Source organism: Sphaerodactylus townsendi, linkage group LG01 (genome assembly GCF_021028975.2).
Source record: "Sphaerodactylus townsendi isolate TG3544 linkage group LG01, MPM_Stown_v2.3, whole genome shotgun sequence".
Taxonomy (NCBI): Eukaryota; Metazoa; Chordata; class Lepidosauria; order Squamata; family Sphaerodactylidae; genus Sphaerodactylus; species Sphaerodactylus townsendi.
The window spans coordinates 25,687,053-25,714,731 of record NC_059425.1 but is presented as its reverse complement, the minus strand read 5'-3'; the positions used below and the strand labels follow the sequence as shown (position 1 = coordinate 25,714,731).

At 48.6% G+C, this 27,679-nt stretch overlaps 1 protein-coding gene across 2 annotated transcripts in view; it reads left to right on the top strand.

The window, feature by feature from the left end:
* Window positions 1–1,528: 1,528 nt before the first annotated feature.
* Window positions 1,529–27,679, top strand: part of LTBP3 (latent transforming growth factor beta binding protein 3) — a 62,387-nt gene continuing 36,236 nt past the window's right edge. Inside the window, exons 1-2 of one of the 2 annotated variants that reach the window (XM_048514508.1) lie at window positions 1,529–2,145; window positions 25,603–25,905. In XM_048514508.1, coding sequence (XP_048370465.1) covers window positions 1,872–2,145; window positions 25,603–25,905 — 577 coding nt within the window. In that variant the 5' untranslated portion in view covers window positions 1,529–1,871. The remainder of the gene's footprint in view (window positions 2,146–25,602; window positions 25,906–27,679) is intronic. The other variant, XM_048514517.1, reaches the window with a different exon arrangement.

Sequence of the window (27,679 nt, the reverse complement as noted above, 5' to 3'; positions counted from 1 at the left end):
TGATTCACCAGATAAGCCTCCACAGCTCAAGTGGCAAAGCAGGGAATCAAACCTGGTTCTCGAGATTAGAGTGCACCTGCTCTTAACCACTACACCACGCTGGCTGCACAACCCCCATTCATTCCAGTGAGGCAAGCACGTGAGACTGCTCCGGTTGGAGAAGGAGAGGTGTGTCACGGATTTGGGCTCCAGCACCAAAATGTCTTGGGCCAGCTCTGCCTGAATCACCTCTCTGCCAATTTGTTCCCACTAGTTCTTCATCATTTCAAGGCTGTTTTTTGTCTTTGGGGCCGGTTCATACATGTATGTGTACATCACTCATCACCAAATGGCTCTCAGCCAAACCGACTTCCTTGTAAAAGAACTGTGAGTTCAGACATGAAAGTTCATGATGACAAATCTGTGCCAGAGTCATTCCTGCATGTACCCCTCGTTGCCTCCAGAGGTCATCTTTCAGCTTCATTTTCCTGCCAACAGAAAGGGCATGATGAGAGTGACCAAAGGGACAAAGTAAACTGTGCAAAACACGCTTGTCACAACCACAGTGCTTTATGAATTGACCCATAACAATGTTCTCCAGCCCCCATTGTGACATGCAGGGGGCAGATAGTATCACTTTACAAAAAAACACAATCCCCTTTTGCGATTGCTCACTGGCTCTCACTTTCTCTAGATTGGACAGTTCAAAAAAAATAATTCTCACACCCCCAAGGGAGTCAGAGGGAAAGTGCTGAAAGGCTCAAAAGCCAGTGTACTCCCTGATGATTTTATATCTTGAAAACGTTTAAAGCGTTGACCACAAGGTTCTAGTTAGATGGACCGGCCCTTAAAAGCCTGCCCGCACAGCTGTCAATCTGCAGCTCATGGGAAGAGAGGTCTCCTCAGCCGGACAGCGAAATGGAACCTCTAGTAAAGAGGCACAACACCTCTGAAATTAGCACTAGCTGTGAGGGGACAGAGGAGCACTACTATGACTTTGCCTTGTTTTTTTGGCTTCCTAGAGGCCACTGTTGGGAGTAGGGAGTCCTGCTCTAGCCATCAGAGCTAGCCCAGAACCTCTGCATCTCTTCCAGCCACAGGAGATGAAGAAGAGTTTGGATTTATACCCCTGCAAGGAGTCTCTAAGTGGCTCACAAACTCCTTCCCCTCCTCTCCCCACAACAGGCACCTTGTGACGCTGAGAAAGTTCAGAGAGTACTGTGACTAACCCAAAGTTACCTAGCGGGCTTCATGTGTAGGAGTGGGAAAACAAATCCAGTTCATTGGATAAGAGTCCCCCGCTCACGTGCAGGGGGGGACTCAAGGTCAGTTCTAGAGATTAGAGTTCACCACTCGGAACTATTATAGCACGCAGGCTCTCAAAAAGGAGCCAACAGAGGGCCGCAGCCTTCATGCAGTCCTCTTCCTTCTGCGATCTTCGCCTTGTTTCTGTCCTTCCAACAAATGCTTCTTTCTTTTCTTTTCTTTTCTTTTCTTCGCTTTCTTTTCTTTCTTTCTGTGTGTCTCGGGCGCGCCCCCTAGCGGCTCGTCCGGTGGCGGCTCCCCTCCTCGGCCAGGAGCCGCCTCGCTTCGCCTCTCTCCTCTCCCGCCGCCGGCGCGGCGTCTCTTGGCGGCGCTCCCAAATTCCTGCCCCCGGCCGGAGATTGGCTGCGAGGAGAGCGAGCGGGCCCGGCAGAGCGAGCCTTCTCCCGCCCGGCCGAGGCGCCCGTCCGCCGGCCTGGCCCTCCACCGCGCCTCCCGCCCTCGTTCGCCTTGAGCGCCGCCGCCGCCGCCGCCGCTCCTCCGGTGGTGCGCCCCGTCGGGGCCAGGCGCGCTCGGCGGCGCTCCCGGGCGCCCGAGTCGGCCCGGCCTTGGCCGAGCGGGATGCCAAGATGCCCCGGCGGGGACTGGCCGTGCTGTGGCTGCTGGTGCTGGGCTGGCCGGTCGCCGCCTCCGCCGTCTCCAGCGCCTCGGCCGCGGCGGGCCCGTCGGAGCGGACGGCGCTGGCGCGCGAGCGCTTCAAAGTGGTCTTCGCGCCGCTCATCTGCAAGCGGACGTGCCTGAAGGGCCAGTGCCGCGACAGCTGCAAGCCCGGCTCCAACATGACCCTCATCGGCGAGAACGGACACTCCATGGACACCCTCACCGGGTCCGGCTTCCGCGTGGGTGAGCAGCAGCACCGCGCCGAGCGGGTGGGCCGCACGGCGGCCTGGGACGGGGCTCGAATGCCCGTCGACCTGCCCTGGCACCGTCGGGGTGCGGGCCGGAGCGTCGTGCCCCTGCCGTCGGGGCTCCCCGCGCGGAGGGCTTCCCGGGGTGAGGGTCACTACCTCCCTCCTGGCCCTCCGCCAAGGGTTAACCCCCTCCGTCTAGCCCAGGGGTGTCCCACTCTGGTGCTTCAGATGTTGATGGACTACAATTCCTATCAGCCCCTGCTGGCATGGCTGAGGGGAATTGTAGTCCATGAACATCTGAAGCACCAGAGTTGGACACCTCTGGTCTAGCCGGGCCCTTCAGTGCTGGCAGACAGACGCTCATCTCCTCTCCCTTCCGCCTTCACTCTCTCTGCCTGGGCACTGCTGCCTGCACCCTACCTGCGTATGGGACTCCCCTGTACTCCAGGTGTCAGCCCTACAAGTGTTGTGGCCAAGCCAGCTCTCGGAGGGCCAAGCAAGAGCACTTGCCCTTTTCACCACAGGCTGCACGCTGTTCGGATTTGGCCACTGTGGTGCCACAGGCCTTTTCCCATTGCAGGGCGCTGAACTTGGCCCGCTTGTGAGATCAGGCGCACACAATGCTCCAGTGAGCCTCCCTCCCCTCCCTCGCCTTTCCCTCGCTCCCCCCTCGCCTGTTCTTCCCTCAGCTGCTTTTGGCTGGCGGAAAACCTTACCTCATGTCCCGGCCCGTCTCCTGGGGCCCGACGGCCTCAGTGTGCGGCGGCTGAGCTCAGAACCGTTAGCCAAGTGAGCACACAGGCAGATCCGTACTGGCTGGCTTGCTGAGACAAACACACACACACACACATGCACAACACACTCACACACACAGGGCTCTGAAAGTGTTGACTGAGGAAAAGCAAGAGTCGAGATGATTTGCACAGGGGCGAAATTTCAGCCAGAGCTCGCTCACGGTTCAGCCCCAGGATGGCCCAGTTTTCAATCCGAACCGCACAGCATTTATGCCTCGGCTCCATAGGATCCCTTTTACTGCTAGCTGCAGGTGGGAGGACCATCTTCTGACCTACACAGGACTCTGCTTCTTCAGGCAGGAGTTATGAAACGGGCCGGGATCTTCTATGTTTAAACGCAAACATAAAAACAAGAAAAGAGACTGGCTAGGTGTTCCTGTGTTGTAGGGGGTTGGACTTGACGCCTCTTGTGGTCTCTTCCAACTCTATGATTCTAGGGTGGGGAGGCTCAGTGGCAGGGCGACGGCCTTGCATACAGGAAGTCCCAGGTTAAATACCTGGCATCTCCCGTTATAAAAAGATCAGCGGGGAGGTATTGAGAGCCAGTGCTTGTCGGAAGTAAACAAGACTGGCTTTTTTGTCTGACTTGGTATGAGGCAGCTACATTTGTTCCTGCGTTCACCGGGCATAACGAGCCTTTAATGTAGGCACAACGGTGGTCTTCAGCAGATATCTTACTCCTTTTCTGATGTCTAACAACCAACAATGAGCCTCCAAGTACCTTTCCAAGCCTTTTCCATTGTGTAGTTTTCAGCAGGCACGAGCTCCCATACCTCTTCCCTCATCAACTCATTTACTGCCTGTTGCATGCAATAAATCCTATTGTCTGATGGCTTTGCTACACAATCAAATCTGTTGCACTCAGCACACACAAGAAGGTCACTGTGGAGTATCGGTTAAGGCAGAGATCTGCAACCTGCGGCTCTCCAGATGTCCATGGACTACAAATCCCATCAGCCCCTGCCAGCATGGCCAATTGGTCATGGTGGCAGGGGCTGATGGGACTTGTAGTCCATGAATATCTGGAGAGCCGCAGGTTGCAGACCTCTGGGTTAAGGTATCAGACTAGCATATACCTATTGGCCATGCTGGCAGGGGCTGATGGGAATTGTAGTCCATAACATCTGGAGTGCCAAAGGTTCACCACCACGGTGTTTCCCAACCTTTTCGACATCACGGTACCCTTGACCTCACTCTTCATATCTCACGGTACCCTTGCCATCCCCCACCTTACCCTCCCAGGGTGAAGGGAAGCACTTGGGGTGGGGGTGGGAATTGGCTGCTGACCTTGCGGCAGGCCCTGCCTCCTGGGCCAGCTCCATGTCCTTGCTGGCGCTGGCGGGAGACACCACGAAAATGAGGGGGGCTGGTAGTGTTGCCGCGGTACCCCTGGGACATGCTCACTGCACCCCAGGGTACCACAGAACCCTGGTTGGGAATCACTGATCTAGGAGTTCACTGGTTTGAACTTGCCCGTCCTACCCTACAGGACTGTTGTAAGGATTATGTGTAAATATGTTCTTGTCAAGTTGTTACCAATTTATGATGACCCACAAGGGGCTTTCAAGGCAAAGCCGTTGTCTTCCCCTGCAGACTCTCTTCTTTGGTGGTCTCCCTTCCAAAAACCAGCCCTATTTAGCTTCTGAGATTTGACTCGATTGGGCTATAGTACCATACAATTCCACATCTTGGTGTAATGATTACTGGGGAAAATGTGTGCCATGTAGTTTAAGCAGCATAAAGTGCAAAGTATTACCACATATAGGGTGAAAAATGAAAAGTGAAAGTTGAACCTTATTGGGTAAGATGTTGGTTGCAGATTTCTAAACGGGGCTCTCGAGATGGAGTTGGAAGCCTTTTAAATGCTTTGTTCAGATTTACCAAATTCGGTGTCAGCTGCCATGTGACTGAAGGTGTGTCAATGTGCTTGAACACACACACACACACACACACACACACACACACACACACACAAATTGGCAGGCAGCAGGTCATATTATGCTTTGAGCTGTCTCCTGGTTTTCCCACTTGCTCTCTGCCTGGATTTCTTTCCCAGCTGGGCTGCAGAATAGCTGCCAGTTTCCTACTTGGAATCGATGGGGTGGGGGTTCTGCAGGGGAAAGCAGAAACTTTCATGGAAGACCTTTCCTAGCTGGTGCAGTGAGGGTCTGGCAAGGGTGGGGGGCTCATATCCCTTCAGCTTACGGAATACAAACAAGGAACTTTGGCCTAGAAGCCCATCTTGCTAGCCAGGAACTGGAGAGGTGGGGCATCTGGGAATGTGCAGAGAGCCAAGTCTCTGAATCAGCCTGGTCTTATCCTGCTTCCCTGCCAGGAAGGTCATTCTCTCTCCTCTCCTACACATTCTGTACTTTGGATCTGAGCTTCCGGCCCCTCCTTGCACTGCCTCCCCCTCTGTTACTTGGTGTTTGTTTTCCTCACGCAAAAGTTAGAGATGCCCAGAGGGCCAGAAACCGCAGCATTTGTTGACTTTGCTGTTCGGGAGGGAATTATAGAGAGAGGCTGGTGGTGGAAAGGATGGGGCCGGAGTGGGAAGGAACCTGGCCTGGCTGGTGACTCTCTGCCTTGTGCGGCAGGGCCTCCCCCCAGTACACACTGGTCTCTCATCTCGTGTTTGGTCTAGCCCAGCTTTGCTGATACCTAAATTCCTAGCTGGAGTTGCCTTTTGCACAAGCTGTTCATTATGGAACAAGGTAAATATTAGGACGTTGTGGGTTTTCCGGGTTGTATGGCCTGCATCTGTGGCTGGCATCTTCAGAGGATCAGGTAAATATTCTCTGGGCTCTCTTAATATCACCAGACCAACCTTGCTGGCACATAACCAAAAAATGCTGGTGAGGCTCATTTTTGGGTGATTCTGCCCTTCTTTCTCACAAGGTCTGGTTCTCACATGCCTGATGAAGCTGTGCTTGAAGACACTATGGCAAGAGTATGAATGGTTTCCAGTGAGAAGTACTGGTCTGTATCTTCTCACTCCCTGAATGGAACCTTGTGCTTTCCTGCATTCCTCCCTGTTCCTGTATCCCCTTCCACCCCCTGGAAAGAACATTCCCCAGGTCACTGGACCAGCACACAAGAATAGCCAGGCAGGTGGGGGTGGGGGCTTAAGTGAGGAAGGACAGAAGGGTGAAACCTCTCCCTCCCTCCATTTCTGTAACCGTAATTCACTGAGCAAAGGGGTCAGTTTCCTTCCCCTGTCCTCTTTCATTACCGTCCACCAGCCTGCATGGTTATTCCTCATCACAGATCCTGCGACCCCACGAATGATCTTTCTGGGGATTGGAGGGACCTGCAAGGATGAATGCGGAAGGACTCTGTGCCTTCTGCAGGTGGATGATGGACACTTACCATTGTGTTCATACCGGATGACAAAGGTGCTTCATCTGTGGCATTTGATCTGTGAGTCTCGAAAGGCTTTCCCCCTTGCCGACCTCCTCCTCCCCCAAATGTGAGATAAAGCACAGAATGAAGTTGGGTGATCTGAAAAGGGGTGGGATATGTCAAGAACGGCACTGGCAGAGAACTCTTACTGATCTTTCTACAGAGTTTATTTTAAGATCTATGAAATGGGGGTGACGGCAACATAGAAAGGTTACTTCTCTACTATTATAACATTAGTTAGTTCACATTCATCCCAGTAGTTCAAGGAAGCTGAGGCTGAGCCTCTAATGTCCCCAGGAACAGACAATTAGTTGTGATATTTTTGCCAATTTTTTTCATGACAAAATATTGAGAAAACTCTCTGATCTTGATATCAGCTTGTATTATAAATTGGTCACCAACTCAGGACACTGCCCTTTGGCCACTCAGAGTTATTCGTCTGCTACGTAGAATACCATTCTCACACAAAAATGATCACCCAGGCCCCTTCCGCACACACAAAATAATGCGTTTTCAAACCACTTTCACAACTGTTTGCAAGTGGATTTTGCCATTCTGCACAGCTTCAAAGAGCACTGAAAGCAGTTTGAAAGTTCATTATTCTACATGTGTGGAATGAGCCGGAGTCTCTAATATAGCCTTTCCAGCCAAACTGATTGAGACAGTGGTAGCAAACCAAATCCAAGTCTTTTTGGATAACTCATCTGGCCTAGACTTTTCAGTCTGACCAGACTATGGCATAGAGATAGCTCTGCTAGCTTTAATGGACAAGCCCTGTTTGACTGTAGACAAAGGCCAAGATTCTCTGTTGCTCTTCTCCCAGTATGTCCTTTGACAGATACTGCAATCAGCAAATAATAATCCCTGGCCCAAAGGATATCTGACTGGCCTCGATCACGGCCAGGGCATTTTCAGTCCTGGCCCCTACCTGGTGGAGTGCTCTGACCTGGGCCCTGCGGGACCTAATGAAATTCCGCAGTGTGGTGTTGTGGTTAAGAGCAGGTGGATTCTAATCTCGAGAACCGGGTTTGACTCCACCTGAGTGGCAGAGGCTTATCTGGTGAACCAGATGTGTTTCCGCAATCCTACCAGTACATTCCTGCTGGGTGATCTTGGGCTAGTCCCAGTTCTTTGGAACTCTCTCAGCCCCACCTACCTCACAAGGTGTCTGTTGTGGGGAAAGGAAGGGAAAGGAGCTTGTAAACCACCTTGAGTCTTCTTACAGGAGAGAAAGGTGGGGTATAAATCCAAACTACTCCTGCTCTTCCTCCTCCTCCTCCTCCTCCTCCTCCTCCTCCTCCTCCTCCTCCTCCTCCTCCTCCTCCTCCTCCTCCTCTTCTTCTTCTTCTTCTTCTTCTTCTTCTTCTTCTTCTTCTTCTTCTTCTTCTTCTTCTTCTTCTTCTTCTTCTTCTTCTTCTTCTTCTTCTTCTTCCTTCTTCTTCTTCTTTACACCAGAGCTGTTCCCCCAGGCTTCTCGTAGAGGCAGCTATAGTAGTATCTCCCTCTTAATGCATTTTTGTAATGGGATTTGATTTTATTCACCATTTGGGATTTTAATTTGCTGTTTAATTATGGTTTTATGTTTTTGATTGTACTTTGATCTGTTGGAATCTGCCCTGAGTCCATAAAGGGAAGGCGATATATGAACACAATTTAAAAAAAAATTAAGATGATTGGATTTCTCTTCAGCCTTAGACACAGTAGATCAACCCATCTTATTGAGATGCCTGGAGGCAGAAGTAAGTATCAATGGATGTGCATTGAACTGGTTCAAATCATTCTTCCTGGATTGGACTAAAAGGGTTGCTATTGGGAACCGGTTGTCACTGGTGTGGGATATTATCTTATGGGGTTCCACAAGCTGCAGTTCTATTCCCCCATGCTTTTAAAACTCCATGTAAAAGCCCTGAGGATAAATCATTTGCAGCTTTGGTGTTGCTGATGATAATCACGGATCCAAATCTCCTGGTGATGCAGCCAAAGTCGTAAATTGCTATAAAAGTGAACAAATGGAAACTAAACCCTGATAAGGGTGAGGTAATGCTGGCTGGGAAAGAGGGTGTCTTGAAGGCCATTGCTCTCTTTACATTTGGTGGAGTTCAACTTGCTGACTCAGTTAAAGCCTTGGGGTCATACTGGATCCATCTTTATTACTGGAGAAGCAAGTTTATATAGCTGCAGAAAGGGCTTTCTACCAACTTAGCCTCGTGAGATGACGCTTGCATTGTTACGGCTGAGCTGGCCACCTGGGTCCATGCCACAGTAACATCGAGACTAGACTACTGTTCCAGGTGATATCATACACCTCCTGAAGGATCAACTTTGTAGTGCTGGAGGGGAGTCTTTGATCCATATCTGCAAGTTGAGGAGACTGATCGCACCTCGCTTTAGCTGGCGGTTCAGTGGTGGACAACTTTGAGTGATGTGATTTGACCACAGGGTTGCATGCATAGAAGACATCCCGACTAGATTTCTGTACTGTGGTTAGTGTAGAGCTGCCCTTGATGACAGTTCAGAAGCTGCTGTTGATGCAAAATGATCTCCCATAGAGATCATATTATGCCTATCTTGAGATAAGTGCCAGTTTGCCTCCAGGCTTAGTTCTTGGTGATGATTTTGACCTTTAAAGCCCTCAGCAGTTTGGGGTCAGAACGTCTGAAGGATTACCAGTTTATGTATATTTCTGTCTGTTAGTGAAGATCTCTATTGTCAGCCCTGCTTTATCTTACATCTATAGCAGAAGCTAGGTGGACTGCTGCAGAATGCAGGGCCTTTTTGGTAGTGACACTACACTTGCGGGATGCTCCCAACCCAGCTGTTCACCTGCCACTGAACTTGATGAGCTTCTGGCATCAATTAAAGATGTTTCTGTTTCCTTCGGTTTTTTCATTCTTCTTGACTTTTTAATTAAACAGTCAGTGGGTTTATGGTTTATTCTTTGGCTGTACTTGTGTTTTTTCTCTTTGTATTAGGTTGGTAAGTTTAGTTTATATTTTTGGCTTTTCATTTGGGTCTTCCGTTGCTAGCTTTAAAAAGGACTTAGATAGCTTTAAAAAGGGCTTGGACAGATTTATGGAGGAGAAGTCAATCTATGGCTACCAATCTTGATCCTCCTTGATCTCAGATTGCAAATGCCTTAGCAGACCAGGTGCTTGGGATCAGCAGCAGCAGCAGAAGGCCATTGCTTTCACATCCTTCACGTGAGCTCCCAAAGGCACCTGGTGGGCCACTGCGAGAGCAGAGTGCTGGACTAGATGGACCCCAGTCTGATCCAGCAGACTAGTTCTTATGTTCTTATATTCTTATGTTCTTGCCTTGTGTTACAGTTTCATGAAGCTGAACTACCACAGGCTGTGAATGTGCTGCGGAAGGCTTCCAACACGGTACTATTTCTTCCTTGCACACTAACAGCCCCATCCAGGAGGAGGGCCCCAAAGGGCTGAGGGAGCAGTGCAGCCTTGTGACGATGCATTTGTCCACCTTGGGGCACTTCCCTGGTGGAGGAAGCAGATGCATAGGTGGCTGCCCACCCTTCAGCCCTGCCACCGCAAAGCTCAGAAATCTGGACCATGGCAGGGTTGTGCTGGCATCCCTATGGGTTTTTTTTTTTGCGGGGGGTTGCATGTTTTGCTCCTTGTGCTGCCAGAAAGTTCTCTCGGAGGGGGCGGAGTGGTGCCAAAGTGGCCCCGCTTCTGAGGGCTTTGAATGGGGAACCTTGGATGGAGAACCCATCTGGGCTTTGAATGGAGAACCCATCTCACAGGGTGTTTGTTGTGAGGGGGGAAGGGCAAGGAGATTGTAAGCCCCTTTGAGTCTCCTGCAGGAGAGAAAAGGGGGATATAAATCCAAACTCCTCTTCTTCCTGGTGATTCATAGAGGCGATAGGTCTGAATGGGATAGCAGAGGGATATCTTCCTCAAAGCACCAGCAGTTTGATCAGGAAAGATTAAGAACATAAGAACATAAGAACAAGCCAGCTGGATCAGACCAAAGTCCATCTAGTCCAGCTCTCTGCTACTCTCTGTTACTTCATGAGTGGGCTCCACCGGAAACAGTGCCTTTGGGAGCCTGGCATGCAGGCGCAATCTAATGGCCTTCCCAAGTACAGCTGTTGCTCCCGATCACCCTGGTCTGTTAAGGCATTTCTAATCTGAGATCAAGGAAGGACTCAAGATTGGTAACAGCCATACTATCGACTTCTCCTCCATAAAATCCGTCTAAGCTTCCCTTTTATAAGTTTCATCATCCAGGTTAGTCAGCCATCACCAATTCTCCTGTGGCAGCATATTCCAAACACCAAATCACACGTTAGCTATGAAGAAGTGTTTTCCTTTTATTGAGTCCTAATTCTTCCCCAGCATTTTCAATGAATGCCCCCCTGGTTCCTAGTAGTATTGTGGAGAAAGAGGAGAAAAATGTCTCTCTGTCAACATTTTCTACGTAGCCATGCATAATTTTTTTGTAGACTTGCAATCATATCCCCTCTCAGCCTCACTCTCCAAACTAAAGAGTCCCAAAACGCTGCAGCCTCTCCTCATAGGAAGGTGCTCCAGTCCCTCAATCATCCTTTGTTGCCCTTCTCTGCACTTTTTTTCTATCTCATGCACTTTTTTTTCTATCTCCTCAATATCCTTTTTGAGATGCTTACGACCAGAACTGGACACACAGTACTCCAAGTGCTTGATCGCACCACTGCTTTATATAAGGGCATGACAATCTTTGCAGTTTTATTCTCAATTCCTTTTCTAATGATCCCCAGCATAGAGTTTGCCTTTTTTACAGCTGCCATACATTGAGTTGACATTCCCATGGAACTATCAACTAAGACGCTTCTTCAAATCCCTTTCCCTCCTGGTCTGTGACTGGATAGCTAATTGACGGCCCTGTAGTGTATTATGTGAAGTTTGGATTTTTGCCCCTATTATGTGCGCATCACTACTTCTACATTTTGCTACATTGAACTGCATTTGCCATTTCTGAGCCCACTCACCTAATTTATCAAGGTCCGCTTGGAGCTCTTCACAATCCTTTGTGGTTCTCACCACCCTACATAATTTGGTATCATCTGCAAACTTGGCCACCACGCTACCCACCCCTACTTCCAGGTCATTTATGATTGCACCGTGTCATTAAGATTGCACCGTGAGGTAGAGCAGTGTAATCTTCTCAAGGTTTAAGTGGATTGTGGATCTTGACCTCTGAAAGGATCCAGTCAGACATTAGTGTATTTTTAAGTACCTGTAAGTGTCCATATGGAAATTGTTATGTTGGGTCTGCCTGTCCACTGAGCTGGGGTCTGAACTGTAGATAACTGACTATGAAAAAAAATTGGACTCATGGTAGAAAGTTCATTGAAGATCTTGGCTTGGTATGTGGTGGTGGTGAAAAAGGCACAGTCTATGCCAGCGGCCTCCACTTGGAGACTTCTGTTTGCTGCACAACCCGGAGTCTTCTGTTTCCTACACAAATGGGTGATCTGTTGCCACTCTAATGGCAGGGGGTATACGTGCCTGCGTGAACTCTATTCTTTAATCTTATTACAAGCATTCCTGGAGATTAGCAGGACTTCTTAGGAGAATTGCCGTCCACTGGCAATTGGCCTGCAAGCCCCATGCTCACCGTCTTGAATGTGGAACCTCTGTATATCAACATTCCATTAAAAAGGTGGGCTGCAAATCTGCAGAAATGCTGTCCCTGGTGGGGCCATGCCACACCTGGCTGCTAAGCATTGTGACTTGGCCCCCACCTGCACCTTGTATCTTCAAGTCTGTGGAACTCATGTGGCCTCCAAGCATCCAAGCATATTATCCAAGCATAATTATGAATTTACATTATCTTTATTCAGTACCTGTCCTCATGTGACTCTTCTCCACTTACCTCAATTGCATTTTCATCGTTTGGACCATGGGAAGGAAGCCTTTTAGAAATTTAATTGGGCTTGAACTTCTAATCTATGCAGTCATGGCAGCTGGTGACTTCTGCACATTCCTGTAGAGCTGCTGGGTCTATACTGGGGGGAGGTGGAAGGAGAGATCCTAATCTACATGGACCATTGAAATCACTGTAATGTTTTGACACAAAAAGTACAAGATAACCTTAACCGGACATCTGCCGCTCTCTGAAGGACAGTGTTTCATGTCAGATGAGAAGGATTTAATTGCAGCTGGGCATTCAGGATGTGCAAAGTGCCTATATGAAAACATGGAGCTGCCTTATGTCAAGTCAGACCGTTGTCTCTTCTTCTAACCAGTAGTGTTTCTCCAGGGTCTCAAGGCAGAGATAGCAGGCTCGGATGCAATCTAATGCAATCAATGTGTTTTGTGACTTTGGTTAACCTTAAAAGCTTGGATTTTCTTTTTGGATTTTGCTATGGTCCCAATATGGCTACCAACATTTTTTTTTACAGAGAAAACTAATTTCTGGGACCTGCTATCTAAAATCTTTTAACTAGGAATGCCTTCAAACACCAATTTATAGCAGAAACAACCAACGACTACGCTTACCTTCATGTATGTAGTTTCTTTGTTCCCTGCTTTTCTCCTCCATAAAGACTCAAAGCGGCTTACCATATTTCCCCCTCCTGTTTTATCCTTATAACACTAAGCCTGTGAGATGAGATGAGGAGAGTGATTGACTGAACCAAGATCACCCAGACAATTTCCATGGCAGGTTGGATTTGAACCTGTGTCTCCCAGATCCCAGTCTGACACTCTAACCACAGTGTTACTCTGGCTTTCAGCTGATATCATGTGTTTAGCTACCATACATGAAACACCACACAGTTTGTTGACTCTTGCCAAGTGCTAGCATAGAGATGCATCAGCACCAGTTCTTAAGACAGGGATGAATATCTGTAAAATTTATCCACCACCCCCCCCCCCCAAAAAAAAAAGTGAACTGACAAATGGATGGTACAATCTTGATTGGTTTGTCTATCCCTCAGAGGAGATTAATGGTGCTGGGATATTGATAATTAAATATTATTAATTTTATTGTTATAATTTAATGTTGTAGGCTGCCCTGAGCCCGTATGGGGAAGGGTGGCCTATATGAACTGAATAAAATCAGCAAGCAAACAAAGCTTTCAAAGTGCATAGTTGAGGATTTACAGCCTCTCCTGGAAGACGACTCTTTACAGGCTTTTGGGAGGGGTTTTTATTCTTCCTCCCACCCCCAACTTGAAGCATCTACCCTCCAGTAAGAATGGACAACCCAACAAAGACACAAATTGAGGGACCACATTTTTTGCAGCAAATCCCAGTGCCTGCTCTGTTGCGGTACCTACTTGAGTGTTGTAATCACACACTCCATTTCCTCAAAGGCAAATTGACCTCTGCACCCCCTAATGAGGCATTTGCTGTCCTGAGCCAACGATGCCCATCATATTGAACAAGCAGACTTTTATCAGTGTAGATAAAGAAATGAAAACCAATACAGCTAAAAAAATGGAGATGTTCAGAGACCAGTGGGAGAAGCATTTCAACTTTGCTGGATATATAATTTGAATTAATATGTGACCGAGAAGAAGAAATGGATGCTGAATGCACATAAAAAGCCCTAAACTGTCTGGGACCAGTGTACTTACGGGACCACCTCCCCTGGTACGTCCCCCAAAGAGCACTTTGTTCATCAAATTTCAACTGACTGGTGATCCCTGGCACCAAGGAAGTCTGGCTTGCCTCAACCAGGGCCTGGTAGGACATTCTGTCCGAGGAGACCAGGGCCCTGTGCAGCTTAAGAGCAGTTTTGCAAAGCCTGTAAGACAGCTATTCTGCCAGGGATATGGTTGAGGTAGCTATGGTTACCATCTGTATTTTATGGTTTTAATGATTTAATGGTTCATGGAGCCATACTATTTATTTATGATTCATAATTTTGCTCCATTTATTGCTGTTTATTCTGATGTTCACCGCCCAGAGCTCTTCGGGGAGGAGGCGGTGTATAAATTTGAAGATAAAATAAAATATAAAATAAATCTAGGCTTCCCCCATTTACTATCAACCATTACTATTAATTATCAATTATTAATGTTCACCTATCCCCTACCATGTGGTAGGCTTTTTTTTACTGTTTTGTAGAAATTGACAAGGAATTTGCCATCTGGGTTGTTGATGTATTCTTGGATATTTTAATGATGTAACTAGGTTGGGTGTGATATTACTGCTGTTAGTGAAATGTTTGTATGTTTGCTGTACACTGCCCAGAGCCTGAAAAGGGAGTGACAGCCTATTTAATTCATCATCATCATCATCATCATCATCATCATCATCATCATCATCATCAATTAACATGGCTCAATTATAACCTCTCAAGATACCAACGAGGTGTTACAGAAACAATACTGTAATTTGTGGAAAGTTCGTGTAAATCTGTGGTTCCAGCAACTGGATCTGGCAACCTGGAATCCCACCTGACTTCCCAGAAACAGGCACCACAGCTAAAGCAATTAAGTTTCTTACGGCATTTTAAACACCAACTATCTGTTGTGTGTGCTGCTAGAATGCTGCTAGAACACGGCCATACAGCCTGGAAACCACACAGCACCCCAGTGATTCCGGCCGTAAAAGCCTTCGACAATATATCTGTTGTGGCTTAAGCTTTTGTGAGCCATGCTGTAGCAGAAGGTCCCAGGTTCGATCCCCAACTTCTTCAGTTTAAAGGATCAAGTACTGGGTGATGTGGAGGACACGGACATGTTTGGTAACATTACAGAACACAAACAAGAAGAAGAGTTGGTCAAAAGAGTGGCTAGGCTTGCCAGTCTCCTGATGGTGGCTCAAGATCTTCTGGAATTACAACTGGTATCCAGCTAACCGAGATCAGTTGAGTTCCTCTGGAGTAAATGCAAGCAAGCCTTTATTGGCATAGACAACAGTACAACAATAGTAAAAAAACTGATTAAAAAAACATATACAGTACAGGAAATAAATGTTAAGTGGAGGGAAATCTACTGGAGTAAATGGCTCTCTGTGACATTGTGCCCTGCTTAAGTTTCTTCCTCTGGCTCCATGCCTTAAATCTCCAGGAATTTCTCAAGCCAGAGTTGGCAACCCTACACTGAGCAAGGAGTGTGCCTAATGGTTGATGGATTAGCAAAGCAGGAAGTATATGAATGATTACATACAACTATCAGGAGAAACAGTTTTTGTAGAGAACTAACCATCCCAAGTTTCTATTGAGTTCAACACTGACAGTGAACCTGAGGACGAATTCTAAGTCATTCTAATTCTAAAGTCTAAAGAATTCTAATTCTAAAGTCTTCCGTTAAGTGCTGCAAACTTTGTTATAAAACTGCTGTGTCATCGCTGGTGGGGAGAGAGCTGAATGCTGAAAGAGCATTTGAACACTCCCTGAAATAGGCTTTGATTGTTAACACACTGGGAAGTTTCATATCAGCTGTCAAAACTCTCCCACAAGTGGGAATGGGAGCATCTGAGGCTACCATCCAATGAATGCAACCCAGCTGGCGTTTGAACTTCAAGAGTCTCCCACTTCAAAGTGGAGTAAAGTCATATAATGGAACCAATCTCCACAGAATTTTTTTTACTGAGAGGTTGAATTTACCCCTAGCAAATAAAACAAGCTGTGCATTGCCAGGTATTCAGATGACCATCGGAGTGCCTCTGAAGGAGATCTGAAAGGGCATTTGTAAAAAAAATCAAGACCTGCCAAAGTTTTGGAATTTTAAATCCAAAAGTTACAGCTCGGTGAAGGATACTTTAAAAACCAACAACGGAGTCTTGTGTTGGTTGTGTTCAGAGTGGGAATATTAAGCAGCAATTTACTGACTTCGGTAAAGAACCCTGCGGCACATTCAAGACTAACAGATTTATTTTGTGGAGTATGCCACAACTCATCTGTTTAATTGGATTCTTTTTCTACTGGCAAAAGAAGGAAGAAGAGTTTTTTTTACCAAAGCAAACAAACAGCCATGCCAAGGGTCCTAAAACTAGGGTGGCTGAAATTCATTCCAGATAGCTGCTACTGTGGGTAGGAAACTCAGACAAGGTGAAGTGGAACTTCTGGTAAGATCCATTAAGGTGCCACAAGACTCAGTTTTGTTGCAACAAACTGATGTGTGTACTTCTCAGGAACCCAATTTCTCCCACCCTGATTTTCAGTACGCCTCTTAAATCCAAATGCTCGCATCATAGGAAATACTGTAAAATGCCTAGTTAGAATGAGAATAGGAAATTTTCTGGGGATAAGATTTATTTATTTTATTAAATTTGATACCCTGGCCAAGGCTGGGCGCAGGGTGGCTTACAAGCACACTTCAAAGTGGAGTTATCAATTAAACAGTATAATTAAAATTAGACTTTAAAAACACTGTAAAACCATATTGATGGTAAATATATGTTGCCATAAACCCCAACTGGCCTAACTATATGTCAAATCAAAACATCCCTGTCCCGTTTGTATAATAGTTCTCAGCTACATGGACGCAGTGGCGTATCTCGTGGGGGCTGGGGGTCTTGTGACCCAAGTGCCACTCACCTCGGTCATATGGAGGGCACATTTGACCACTTCTTCCCCCCTGCGCCCCCACCCACCAGCCTCTGCTTGCCCACCATCTTGCCCGGCCCTCACTCACCTCAGCCCACCACCTCCCTCTCTCCCCGCTGCTGCACTTGTGCTGCCCTGACTCACCACCTCACCCTCCTGCTGCCTTGCACCACCCACTGCCTTGTATGGCCCGCCCCTCCCTTGCTTCCCCTTGCACCCAGCCCCAGGCCAAATTCCTCCCCCCACCCCCACAAACTCTCCCTGCCTCCAGGCAATGGGGAACCGGCAGTGGTGGGGGATGCAGCGCCCAGGGCAGGTTTTGTAGTGGTACACCACTGCTTGGTCTAGAATGAAGGTAGCGGGAGGGTCAGGAGGCCATTAAGTTGGAACGGACTCATGGTTGCCTCAACCAAAGGCCTGGTGGAACTGGGTAAGGTCCCGCAGGGCCCTGCTGTTAGCTGGGAGGGAGTTCAACCAGGCCGAGGCCAAGGCTGAAAAAACCCTGGCCCTGGTTGAGGCTGACCGAATGTCCTTGGGACTAGGGACCATCAGAAGGTTGCATCCAGATGAGCGAAGAGCTCTCCATGGGCAGTATGGGGAGAGGTGGTCCCGAAGGTGTGGCGCTCCAAAACTGCTCAAGGCCTTAAAACATAAGTGTCAAACTCGCGGCCCTCCAGGTGTTATGGACTACAGTTCCCATCATCCCCTGCCAGCATCATGCTGGCAGGGGATGATGGGAACTGTAGTCCATAACATCTGGAGGGCCACGAGTTTGACACCTGTGCCTTAAAAGTTAATATTAAAACCTTGAATGTGATCCAGAGCTCAACTTGCAACCAATGCAGCTGACCAGAGTGCAGGTTTGATATGTTCTCTAACCGGCATACTGCCATGTTCTGGATCAACCTCAAGGGCAGGCCAGTGTAGAGTGAGTTAACAGTAATCCAATCTGGAGGGGACTGTTGCATGGATTACTGCGGCGCAAGAAAAGATAAACATTAATTGGTGGTTTGTGGATCAGGCCCAACCAAGATTTCTGCTGTCACAGAGTAGATTTTTCTGTATGATATGTAAGTGACTCTCAGAAAAGAAAAACCCTTCTCTAGCTACCATGACTGAGCCTGGTAGGGAGCTTAGAGGAAATGTGGGCAAATTTTAACAAGTTATTTAAGGAACGTGTGTGCTAAAAATAAGCAAAGGTTTCTAAACTTAAAAAAAAAATAAAGCCAAGTTTTGATCGTACGTATCTGACACTAATGATTCACAGATGTCAGAATACTCAGAAAACCTTGCACTTGGCGAGACAGTTCTAGAAGCTTCTGGTGGTTCTGAGGAAATGGCTGAGGTTTCTGTGCCTTTCTTTGCAGCCCCACCTTGAAATGTGGCAGCTCTACTTTGGGAGGAAGTCAGCCTTTGGGCCTGGCCCTGCTCGGATACTGAGGAAGCCAAGTCTTTCATACACACACACACACACTGATTTGCCTGCCAACCCTGGCCTTCTTTGGGCCTAAGGTGTGAAATGGATTGCCTTGCTTTGCCTATGAGGTGAAGGGATTTACTGGCAAACACAAGCATATGCCTGGGGAAGGCCTCAAACCTTTCCCTGCTGGCTCAGGCCCTGCTTTGTTGCTGGGTTTTGCTCTTATTTGTTTTATGAATGGAGGTGTTTGGGCAGGGCGACCAGGCAGAAGCTGACGAATGCGCAAGGAGGGGCCGTGTGTGTTGGAGGGGCTTATTTGCCAGCTTCCGGGCTGCTGACTCAGAGGCAGGGCTCAGACTCTTCAGACAGGCTGAAATGTTGTCATAACCGAAGCTTCTTCCTTGGCAAAGTTTCTAAAGTGCCAGCAGCTTAATCAGAGCAGTGCAGCTTCCGCTACCCCCCGCTGCTGTCTGGGGGTTGTTTGCCCAATTATTTGGCCTCTGGGGAAGGGATACCGCAGGGTCATTTGTCATTGACGGCTGTCTGGCGCAGAGGGAGAAGAAGTAGGTATTTTTAAATCCAAATAAATTCCCTCTTCTACACCTGTCCTTGTGTTTGTGTCTGTGTGTGCCAACGTGTACCTCTTCAAAGGGCTGCTTGTTCTATGCTAGAGTCAGGCCTGGTTGTCCCATGCAGAAAAATTCGGTGGTAAAAATCTGGATGCCTGACCAGGATAGACCAGGATAGCCCGATCTCATCAGATCTCAGAAGCTAAGGCTCCTTCCGCACATGCAGAATAATGCACTTTCAAACTACTTTCAATGCTCTTTGAAGCTGTGCAGAACAGCAAAATCCACTTGCAAACAGTTGTGAAAGTGGTTTGAAAATGCATTATTCTGCCTGTGCAGAAGGGGCCTAATAAGTGGGGTTAGTACTTGGACGGGAGACCACCAAGGACGATGAGGATGGCTATGAAAAGGCAGGCTATGTCAAAATATCTCTGACCATATCTTGCCTTGGAAACCTCGCAGGGTCACTGTAAATCATCTGTGACTTGACAGTTTAAAAAAACACCCTGGATGGCCCAGGCGCATCTGACCAGGGTCAAACCTGTTTAGTACTTGGATGGGAGAATGTCAAGAAAATCTGCGGTGGCTACAGACAGGCAGGGAGTGGTGAACCAAACTACCTTTGTAGACTCTTACCTTGAAAGACTTACAGGATCTCTGCAACTTGACTGCACTTTTCCCAGAGGAGGTTGAACAGACAGGACTCTGCCATGTTAAACTGTAGGTGGTGAAATTCAGTTTTGGGCGTTTCCTTGGGTTTAAGAAAGAAAATACTTTTAAAGAAGAAAGCTAGCCTAGCTTGCTTGAGTTTTTAATATTCCCTCTTATTCCCTGTGAGTTTTTAATTGTACACTTGTCCTTGTGTGCCTGATTCTCTGATCTTCTGCCTGCTGTCTGAAGTGGTATAGTTCATTTTACCACCCATTCCTGCCTCACTATTCTGTATGTGTGAACTGGGCCTTAGATTGGTCTATACTGGGGGGAGGTGGAAGGAGAGATCCTAATCTACATGGACCATTGAAATCACTGTAATGTTTTGACACAAAAAGTACAAGATAACCTTAACCGGACATCTTCCGCTCCCTGAGGGACAGTGTTTCATGTCAGACGAGAAGGATTTAATTGCAGCTGGGCATTCAAGATGTGCAAAGTGCCTATATGAAAACATGGAGCTGCCTTATGTCAAGTCAGACCGTTGTCTCTTCTTCTAACCAGTAGTGTTTCTCCAGGGTCTCAAGGCAGAGATAGCAGGCTCGGATGCAATCTAATGCAATCAATGTGTTTTGTGACTTTGGTTAACCTTAAAAGTTTGGATTTTGAAATACAATCAAGGGGAACAACTAAAAACTCCAACATTCAAGATGGCGCCCGCGACGGAGCTTGTCAGCGGGGCTCCGCTACATTAGCTTAAATGGTTACTTTTAAACCTTCTTTTAGCCTTCTATCCACCGTTATTCATCTTCTTGGTGGCTATTTAGACGTTGTACCAGCAGGACAAGACAGAATTAGACGAGGCGACGGTATGTGCTGCCTGGCTTTCTCTGCTCCTCCCGCTGCTTGCCTGTCTCATCTCCTTCGTTGGGGAAGTTTAAGCACACTACGGCTCTCGCGGCCTTGTACTGGCTCACTCTCAGGACCCGGCCCGAGGCCAGCATGGCGCGAAGCCCTAGAGAGGAAGCGTGACCCGGTGGCGACAACAGCCACCACCAGCGCCCGTGCAGGTCAGAGGTGGGAGAGACTCCAGCCTGCTTTTTAGCTAGTTTGGACCGGGACCCCTCCCGAGTGAAGGCCTGCGGGAAGCGGCCACGCGACTTGTCTGGGAGCTCCGTGGCTGGGAGCTCCGTGGCTGGAACGAGCCGGGCGCGGCGGCAGCAAGACGCCCCGTTGTGAGGAGCTGCAGCCTCGCAGACTCAAAAACTTCCATCTCTCGTGGCACCTGCAGCGTGCCGTGTCTGTAGGTGGCGTTACCCAATCAATGTATGTAAATGAGATTACAGAAGAGGCGTTGGAAGGCGGGACGAAGAACTCCCAATATCTACAAGGGAGTGGGCAGCAGGAATTGCCCTATTGGACTAATTATACAGTGGGGAGCTGATAGACCCCAGGTGCCTGTTGACTTTTTGACTGTTGGCACTTTTATTCTCCTTGATTATCATCTCCCCGGCTGGTAGTGAGAGGACCGGGCGGGATTTATGTACGCGAGCAACTTCCGGCAATTGGGCATTGTATTCAAGATCTGGCCAGGGTGACTGAGTTGACAGAAGTCCCGGGCTGCTGCCCTGTTTGCCTGTTGGTGTGCCATCAGATCTACAGGATTATTCTTAGTTCCAGCTGTCTGCGCAGGTGTGGCCGCCTTAGTAGGTGGTGTGAATTGCACGCCCGGCCCTTATGGATGCCCCACTTTAGCTGTATGTCCACTGGGGGCCTGTGTAGACTGTGCAGCCTTACTATTGAAGATTACATCCCTGCTTCTGTTAAGAGGGTGAGGATCTGGTACCAGCAGCTCCTCTCATTAAGAACTGACACCCTCTTTCTTTGGTTTCCTTGGGAAAAATACTAAGGACTGCCGTTGAAACATCGGCCTTGGATTTAATGACTTCATCTATCTGTTCTGTGGATTGTTATAATTTTTTTAGGTATTGTTAGTGTAGTTAGTGTAGTTGTGCTATAGGAGATGAGACCAAGGCTAACAGGCAATTAGCTTAGCCCTGCACTGGTTACCAGATGCGACTAGATTTTTGCCCAGCCTGCCTGTAGTCTGTAATTTTTGTTAAAAGGGTGTTGTTTCATGTTAGTGGCAGGTTTGGTTTTAGGATTAAGTTTTGGGGTTGCATATTGTGAATTTAGTGAGGCTATTGGGTTTGGGAAGACTGTTGTAAAATGGGGGCACCGAATTTGGGGCTAGGGATCCCCGAGTAAATTACGATGGAGACCCGGGGCAAATATAGCGGTAGGCGGCGACCGAATGATAGAAGGCAGTTGAGATATGGACAAGCTCGTATGCCTTCTGACCTCCGACCTATCCCGAGGAACAAAGGTGGTAGGAGGGCTCCAGGAATACTGCTGCTTAAAATGCGGCTGGTGTTGAAGTTAATGCCAGGTCCATCAATAATAAGACCGCTGTTCTCCGAGATTTTCTCGGGGTCCAGCAGATGGACCTGGCCTGTATCACCGAAACCTGGGTCCGTGAAGGTGAGACTGCTTGTAGCCCCCCTAGACAGTCGCACCACCAGGTTTAGATGTGTCTCCACGATCTCGAACACAAGGCGGTGGCGATGTTCATCCGTAGAAGTCTGTTATTCACTTTCCAGGGCTGTCCCGTTCCGGAGATCATTGGTATGGAGTGTGTTAATGCGGCCTGGAGTGGTTGGCTTTGGAGAGAGGTTGGCCGTTCTCCTGGTGTACCCGATTAAGCCTGGCGCACCGGGAGACGGACTGCTACAGCTCCTGGAAGGTGTGAGCGGTGGCAGACTGGAAACGTTGCGGTTCCCTAGAGCTTATTGTCTTGGGTGAACGGCTTCCAAACGTCCGTAATGTCGACGCTCGCCTCATGTACAGCAGGCGCTTCTAACGGACCTGAGTGTCTCATCAACTATGCGCGGCAGCTGGGCCTCTCCCTCGTAAACTCTGGCCCAGCCCCACCCATGAAGGGCCGGTCTGCAGCTGGACCTGATCTTTTGGGTGAAGTTGGAGATTGATGTGGTCGATATCCTCTGTTGATAAGAGTGCCATGAGTCCGACCATTTATGCCCTGAAAGTCGGGGTGGACTTGCCGCACCAACCCTGTTTAGGCGATGGGTCTATTTTTGCCCGCCAGCAGAGACTTATGGATCCACTTGGTTTCCTGAATGCCCAGCCGGATCCTGAACCCGGCGGCGCGCCCGATGAGCAGGTAGAGGACTGGAACTCCACGGCTCTCTGATGCCATCGAGGGCTTGTTGCCCCCCAGCGTCCTCTAACTTCCCCGTTCACTGGCGAGCCCCTGGTATATGGAGGAACTCGTTCGCCAGATGGAAGCGGGCGCCAAACGTCTAGAGCAGGTGTGGAGAGGAAATCACCATTACAGTGACGGAGCTCGCGCGAGGCATCTTATAGGGCGTTTATGAAGGCCTATGAGATGGCGTGACGAAAAAGAAGCCAGCGTTCTTCTCCTCATCTCTCTACGCATCTGCTAGCTCCGCCCGGCACAATTGTTTATTATAATTGGATCTTTGACCTCCCTATCGGCAGGCCCTATCGATTCTCAATTGGCCGATCAACTGTAGAGGCATTTATGAGCTTTTCCGGATAAAATCCCGTCGCTATGTCAGTACCTTCCTGCCACATTTTCTACAATTAGCGAACTGGAGGCTCCCTTGCCCTCTTCCGGACCTTGTTTGGCCCAGTTTTCCCTGCTCTCTGGAAACAGCTGTCGACAGGGCCTTGGCTGCTGTTAGACCTACTACCTGTCCTCTGGATCCGTGCCCCTCCTGGCTTATTAAGTCTTGCGAAGGGTGGAGCCTCACGACCCCCCATCTGTCGAATATCATCAATGGCTCCCTCCCGGAGAGCAAGGAGTCTTTCGGATGGGTTGAAGGAGGCGGTGGTCCGCCCACTCTTAAAAGACCATCTTTAGATCCGAGTGATCTGGCCAATTACCGCCCGTTTGAATCTTTTCGGATTTCTGGGGAAGGTAATTGAGAGAGTAGTGTTAAGGACGCAGCTTCAGGGTTTCCTGGATGGCGCCGGCTTTTCGACCCCTTCCAGTCCGGCTTCCGTGCTGGGCATGGGGCGGAAGACTGTTCTCACCGCCCGTCAACATGATACACCTCCGTTATGCAACTGACCGAGGCCCGGATGCGAGCTGCTGGTATTGTTAGATCTTACGCAGCGTTTGATGTGGTGCGAGCCACAATCATTTGGCCCACCGCCTGGCCGTTTCCGGAGTGCGGGGCACTATGTCCTTCAATGGATTGTCTGCCGTTTCTCGGGGCGAGGAGTCAGCAACAGAGGTGTAGGTGCGGGGACCAAGCCTCTCGGCGGTCCCTACTTCGATTCAATGAAGTGCCTCAGGGGCGCTACTGTCCCCGCTGTTATTTAACATCTATATATCGACCCCTTGCTCAGCTGAGTACCGCGGAGTTTTGGCTGACTGACCTGTCACCGAATGCGCTGATGACACTCAGCGCTCATTTATTCTGTCGATGGAGGGGGGAGCTGTCGCAGCCCTCGCGGCTCCTACAGCATTGTTTGGAGGCGGTTGCTGGTTGGTTCGCGACAAGAGCAGGTTAAAACTGAATCCATCGAGAAAGGCGAGGAGATTCTCTGGCAGCCCTGCGAGGGGAATCTGGTTGGGAATTTTCAGCCTTGCCCGGTGTGGGAGGGGTCTCATTGGCGCCCGACCTCCTCTGTCGCAGCCTGGGGGGTCCACCTGGATTAGTCTCTTTCAATGGAGACCCAGGTGGAAAGCCTTACACACCCGGAGCTGCTTTTTTCCATCTTCGTCAGGCCCAGCGGCTGGCTCCTTCACTCTCTCAAAGCGGACCTAGCCACTGTTATCCATAGCAACGGTCACCTCACGAAGGTTAGATACGACGCTGGAAAGCTTCGAAAATCTCGCGGGCCTTCCCCTGCGGTTGATCCGGAAGTTACAACTGGTCCAGAATCTGCATTTCCTGACTTCGATTGCTCTCACAGGGGAAGCCTTTGGAGGATCACATCAACCTGTGTTCGCGCCGCTTACGCACTGGCTTCCAGTCGAGGATTCGAGGAATCATCTTCAAAGGTATATGGGTTCTGACCTTTAAGGCCTTCACAGCGGCCTGGGACCTCCTGTACCTTGCCGGGACCGCATTACCCCATATGTCCCGTTAGGCCTCTGGCGTTCAGCAGAGGCCTGAAATTACTATTAGTCCCCGGCCCTCAATGATATGGCTGGCCTCCACGCGGACCAGGGAGGCTTTTGCGGCCCTGGCCTGAGGTGGAGGTAACCTCCCACCCCTCCAGCTGTCCGGGCCCTGCGGGACCTTGAGTGAGTTCACGCGGGGCCTGTAAAGACAGAGTTGCATTCCACCGGGCGCTTTGGAATGTAACCAGCACGTTCGGTATGGTCACCCTCACTCCCATCCTTGTTTGTTCACATCTTTACTGATGGAGTCAGCAGTCTTCCCATTTAGGGAGGGTTTAAAAATGGGTTTGCTGGGCGCCCGATTCGATTTTAATCTTGTATCAACCGCTGTTTTAAATGGGGAGCTAATAAGTTAGTAATTTATTATATTGGATTTTAATTGTTTGGTTTTGACTGTATTTAGTCGATCTGTGATTTTACCTTTGTTGTACGCCGCCCAGAGCCCTTCGGGGATAGGGCGGGTTATAAAACCAAATAATAAATAAATAAATAAATAAATAAATAAATAAATAAATAAATAAATAAATAAAATTTTCTTTTTGGATTTTGCTATGGTCCCAATACGGCTACCAACATTTTTTTTTACAGAGGAAACTAATTTCTGGGATCTGCTATCTAAAATCTTTTAACTAGGAATGCCTGCAAATTGTACCGGGGACTTGCTGCAGGCAAAGCAGATGCTCTTAACAAGAGTCTCTTGCTGGTGGGTGATCATAGCTTACCTGGACAGATCTCAGACTGGAGAAGAGTTTCTTGACAGCAGGGGTCACCTTAGAAATAATACCCTGCTTGGCTGGGTGCCGACTAGGCTTGGTTTGGGAAGATCTTCTGTGCACCTGACGTTAACTCTTTCTCTCCCTCCTCTCCACAGTGGTTTGCCCTCTGCCCTGCATGAACGGTGGCCAGTGTACATCTGGGAATCACTGCCTTTGCCCACCGGAATTTACAGGTCGTTTTTGTCAAGTGCCAGTAGGTCGACAGGGCCAAGGGCAGCAGGCCCGGATCTCCAACGAAGGTCTCCCCATGGATACGGGATCCAGCAAGCATGCCATCTATGCAGTCCAGCTCATCTCTGACAGCCACGGCGACTCGCCTTCAGGGCCTGGCTCAAAGGGCACTGTGAGCCACTCCACCTTCATGGTGCCTTTGGGGCCCAGCCAACACTCCTCAGAAGGTACACCGATAGTGTTTTGCAGAAGTGGGCCGAAAGCAATGTGCATTAATTAGAAACTGAGACTCTGTTTTCGGAACTTGTGGAGAAATGTGGATCTCTGCGCACACAAAAAGTGCATTTAATTTCTCAGCAGCAGGGCTCAGTTTTCTCAGCAGAGGGGCTCAAGCCTACCTGTGAATCTGATTTCTAGATTCATTGGGCTGGTCATAGTGCTCTTAGCTGCTTCTAGCTAAATAGTCTCTAGAACTGAGCCTTGCCACAGAAAACAGGTTACAGGGGCTGATTCCTCATCACTCCTGTTCTGCGGGAATAAACGTCTAATAAAAAAAGACAAACTTTTGAGAATATACACAATGGTACTTCTCACTAGTACCTCCAACTCCCACCAATTCAGCTAATGGAAGGGATCTTCCAGTTCAGTCAGCATGATTAGTTATATAAGCAGGCTTAAGCCCTGTGTGATGCCCCCTCTTATTTCTTTACAAATAAATATAATGGACTCAAAATAATGTTTATTTATTCCTTTCTCTCTCTAATTTTCACTGCCACCAGGAAATTAAATTCCAAACCCTTTACACTTTTCCTTGAAATAGTGTGTCTGAGTTTTAAAGCAGTTTGGATGGGCTACACAGTCCTGAAGAAATTATTAGTGTGGAAGTCCAGGTTACATTTAACAAAATAAAATGTTATGTATATACGTTCTTTGACTTAAATGTTTCAAGAAACTGAGGCAACAATTTCTGCTGAGGTGACTTTCACTTTACGTCAATCCACTCTCTCTAAGTACAACAAAGTACAACAAAGACTGACTCTCTCTCTCTCTCTCTCAGGGGCTTTCCGCACTACAGAAGGGAGCTAAGGTCGACTCGGTTCCCTTCAGTGGGGGGCGATTCCAGGCTGTCCGCACAGCAACTTACTTGGCCCCCTAGAACCGAGCTAAGTGGGCGGGATCATCTTGCTGCCTGTTTCGCTCCTTGATCGTGATTGGAGCTTGTGTTACCATGGGAAACAGGAGCGTTCTTTTTTTTTACAGTTTACAGTTACATGCCCGTTATGACTCTCCTGTTCTGCGCATGCCACAAAAGCGGCGCCTGATTGGTTGAACGGATGAGGTGTCGTTTCGATGCATCCGCACTTCAAAGCTTTGAAGCGGTATCGACCTTGTTCCAGCAGAAAGGTGCAGTTCATAACTGCGACAGGGATGTCGCAGTTCTGAGGGGGGAGGGAACTGAGATAAAACAACATTGAGCTCAGTTGCAGTGTGGATACACTGAGGTGAACCTAGATAGAAACCAGTACAACTCTGTCAGTGCGGAAAGTCTCCAGTACAGTATACTGTCTCTGTGTCCATTTATTACTGCATGATGTAGTGGTTAAGAACAGGTGGATCCTAATCTGGAGAACCAGGTTTGATTCTTCACTCCTCCACCTGAGTGGCAGAGGCTTGTCTGGTGAACCAGATGTGTTTCCGCACTCCTACATTCTTTCTGGGTGACTTTGGGCTAGTCCCAGTTATTCGGAGCTCTCTCAGCCCCACCTACCTCACAAGGTGTCTGTTGTGGGGAGAAGAAGGGAAAGGAGCTTGTATGCCACCTTGAGTCTTCTTATAGGAGAGAAAGGTGGGGTATAAATCCAAACTACTACTACCACTACCACTACTACCACTACTCTTCTTCTCCTCCTCCTCTCAAGTTCTGTACACACTCTGATTCAGCTTAGCTCAGACTGACTCCCTGTCAGTCTACAGCACAGACATCTGTCTTTCTCCCAAGTT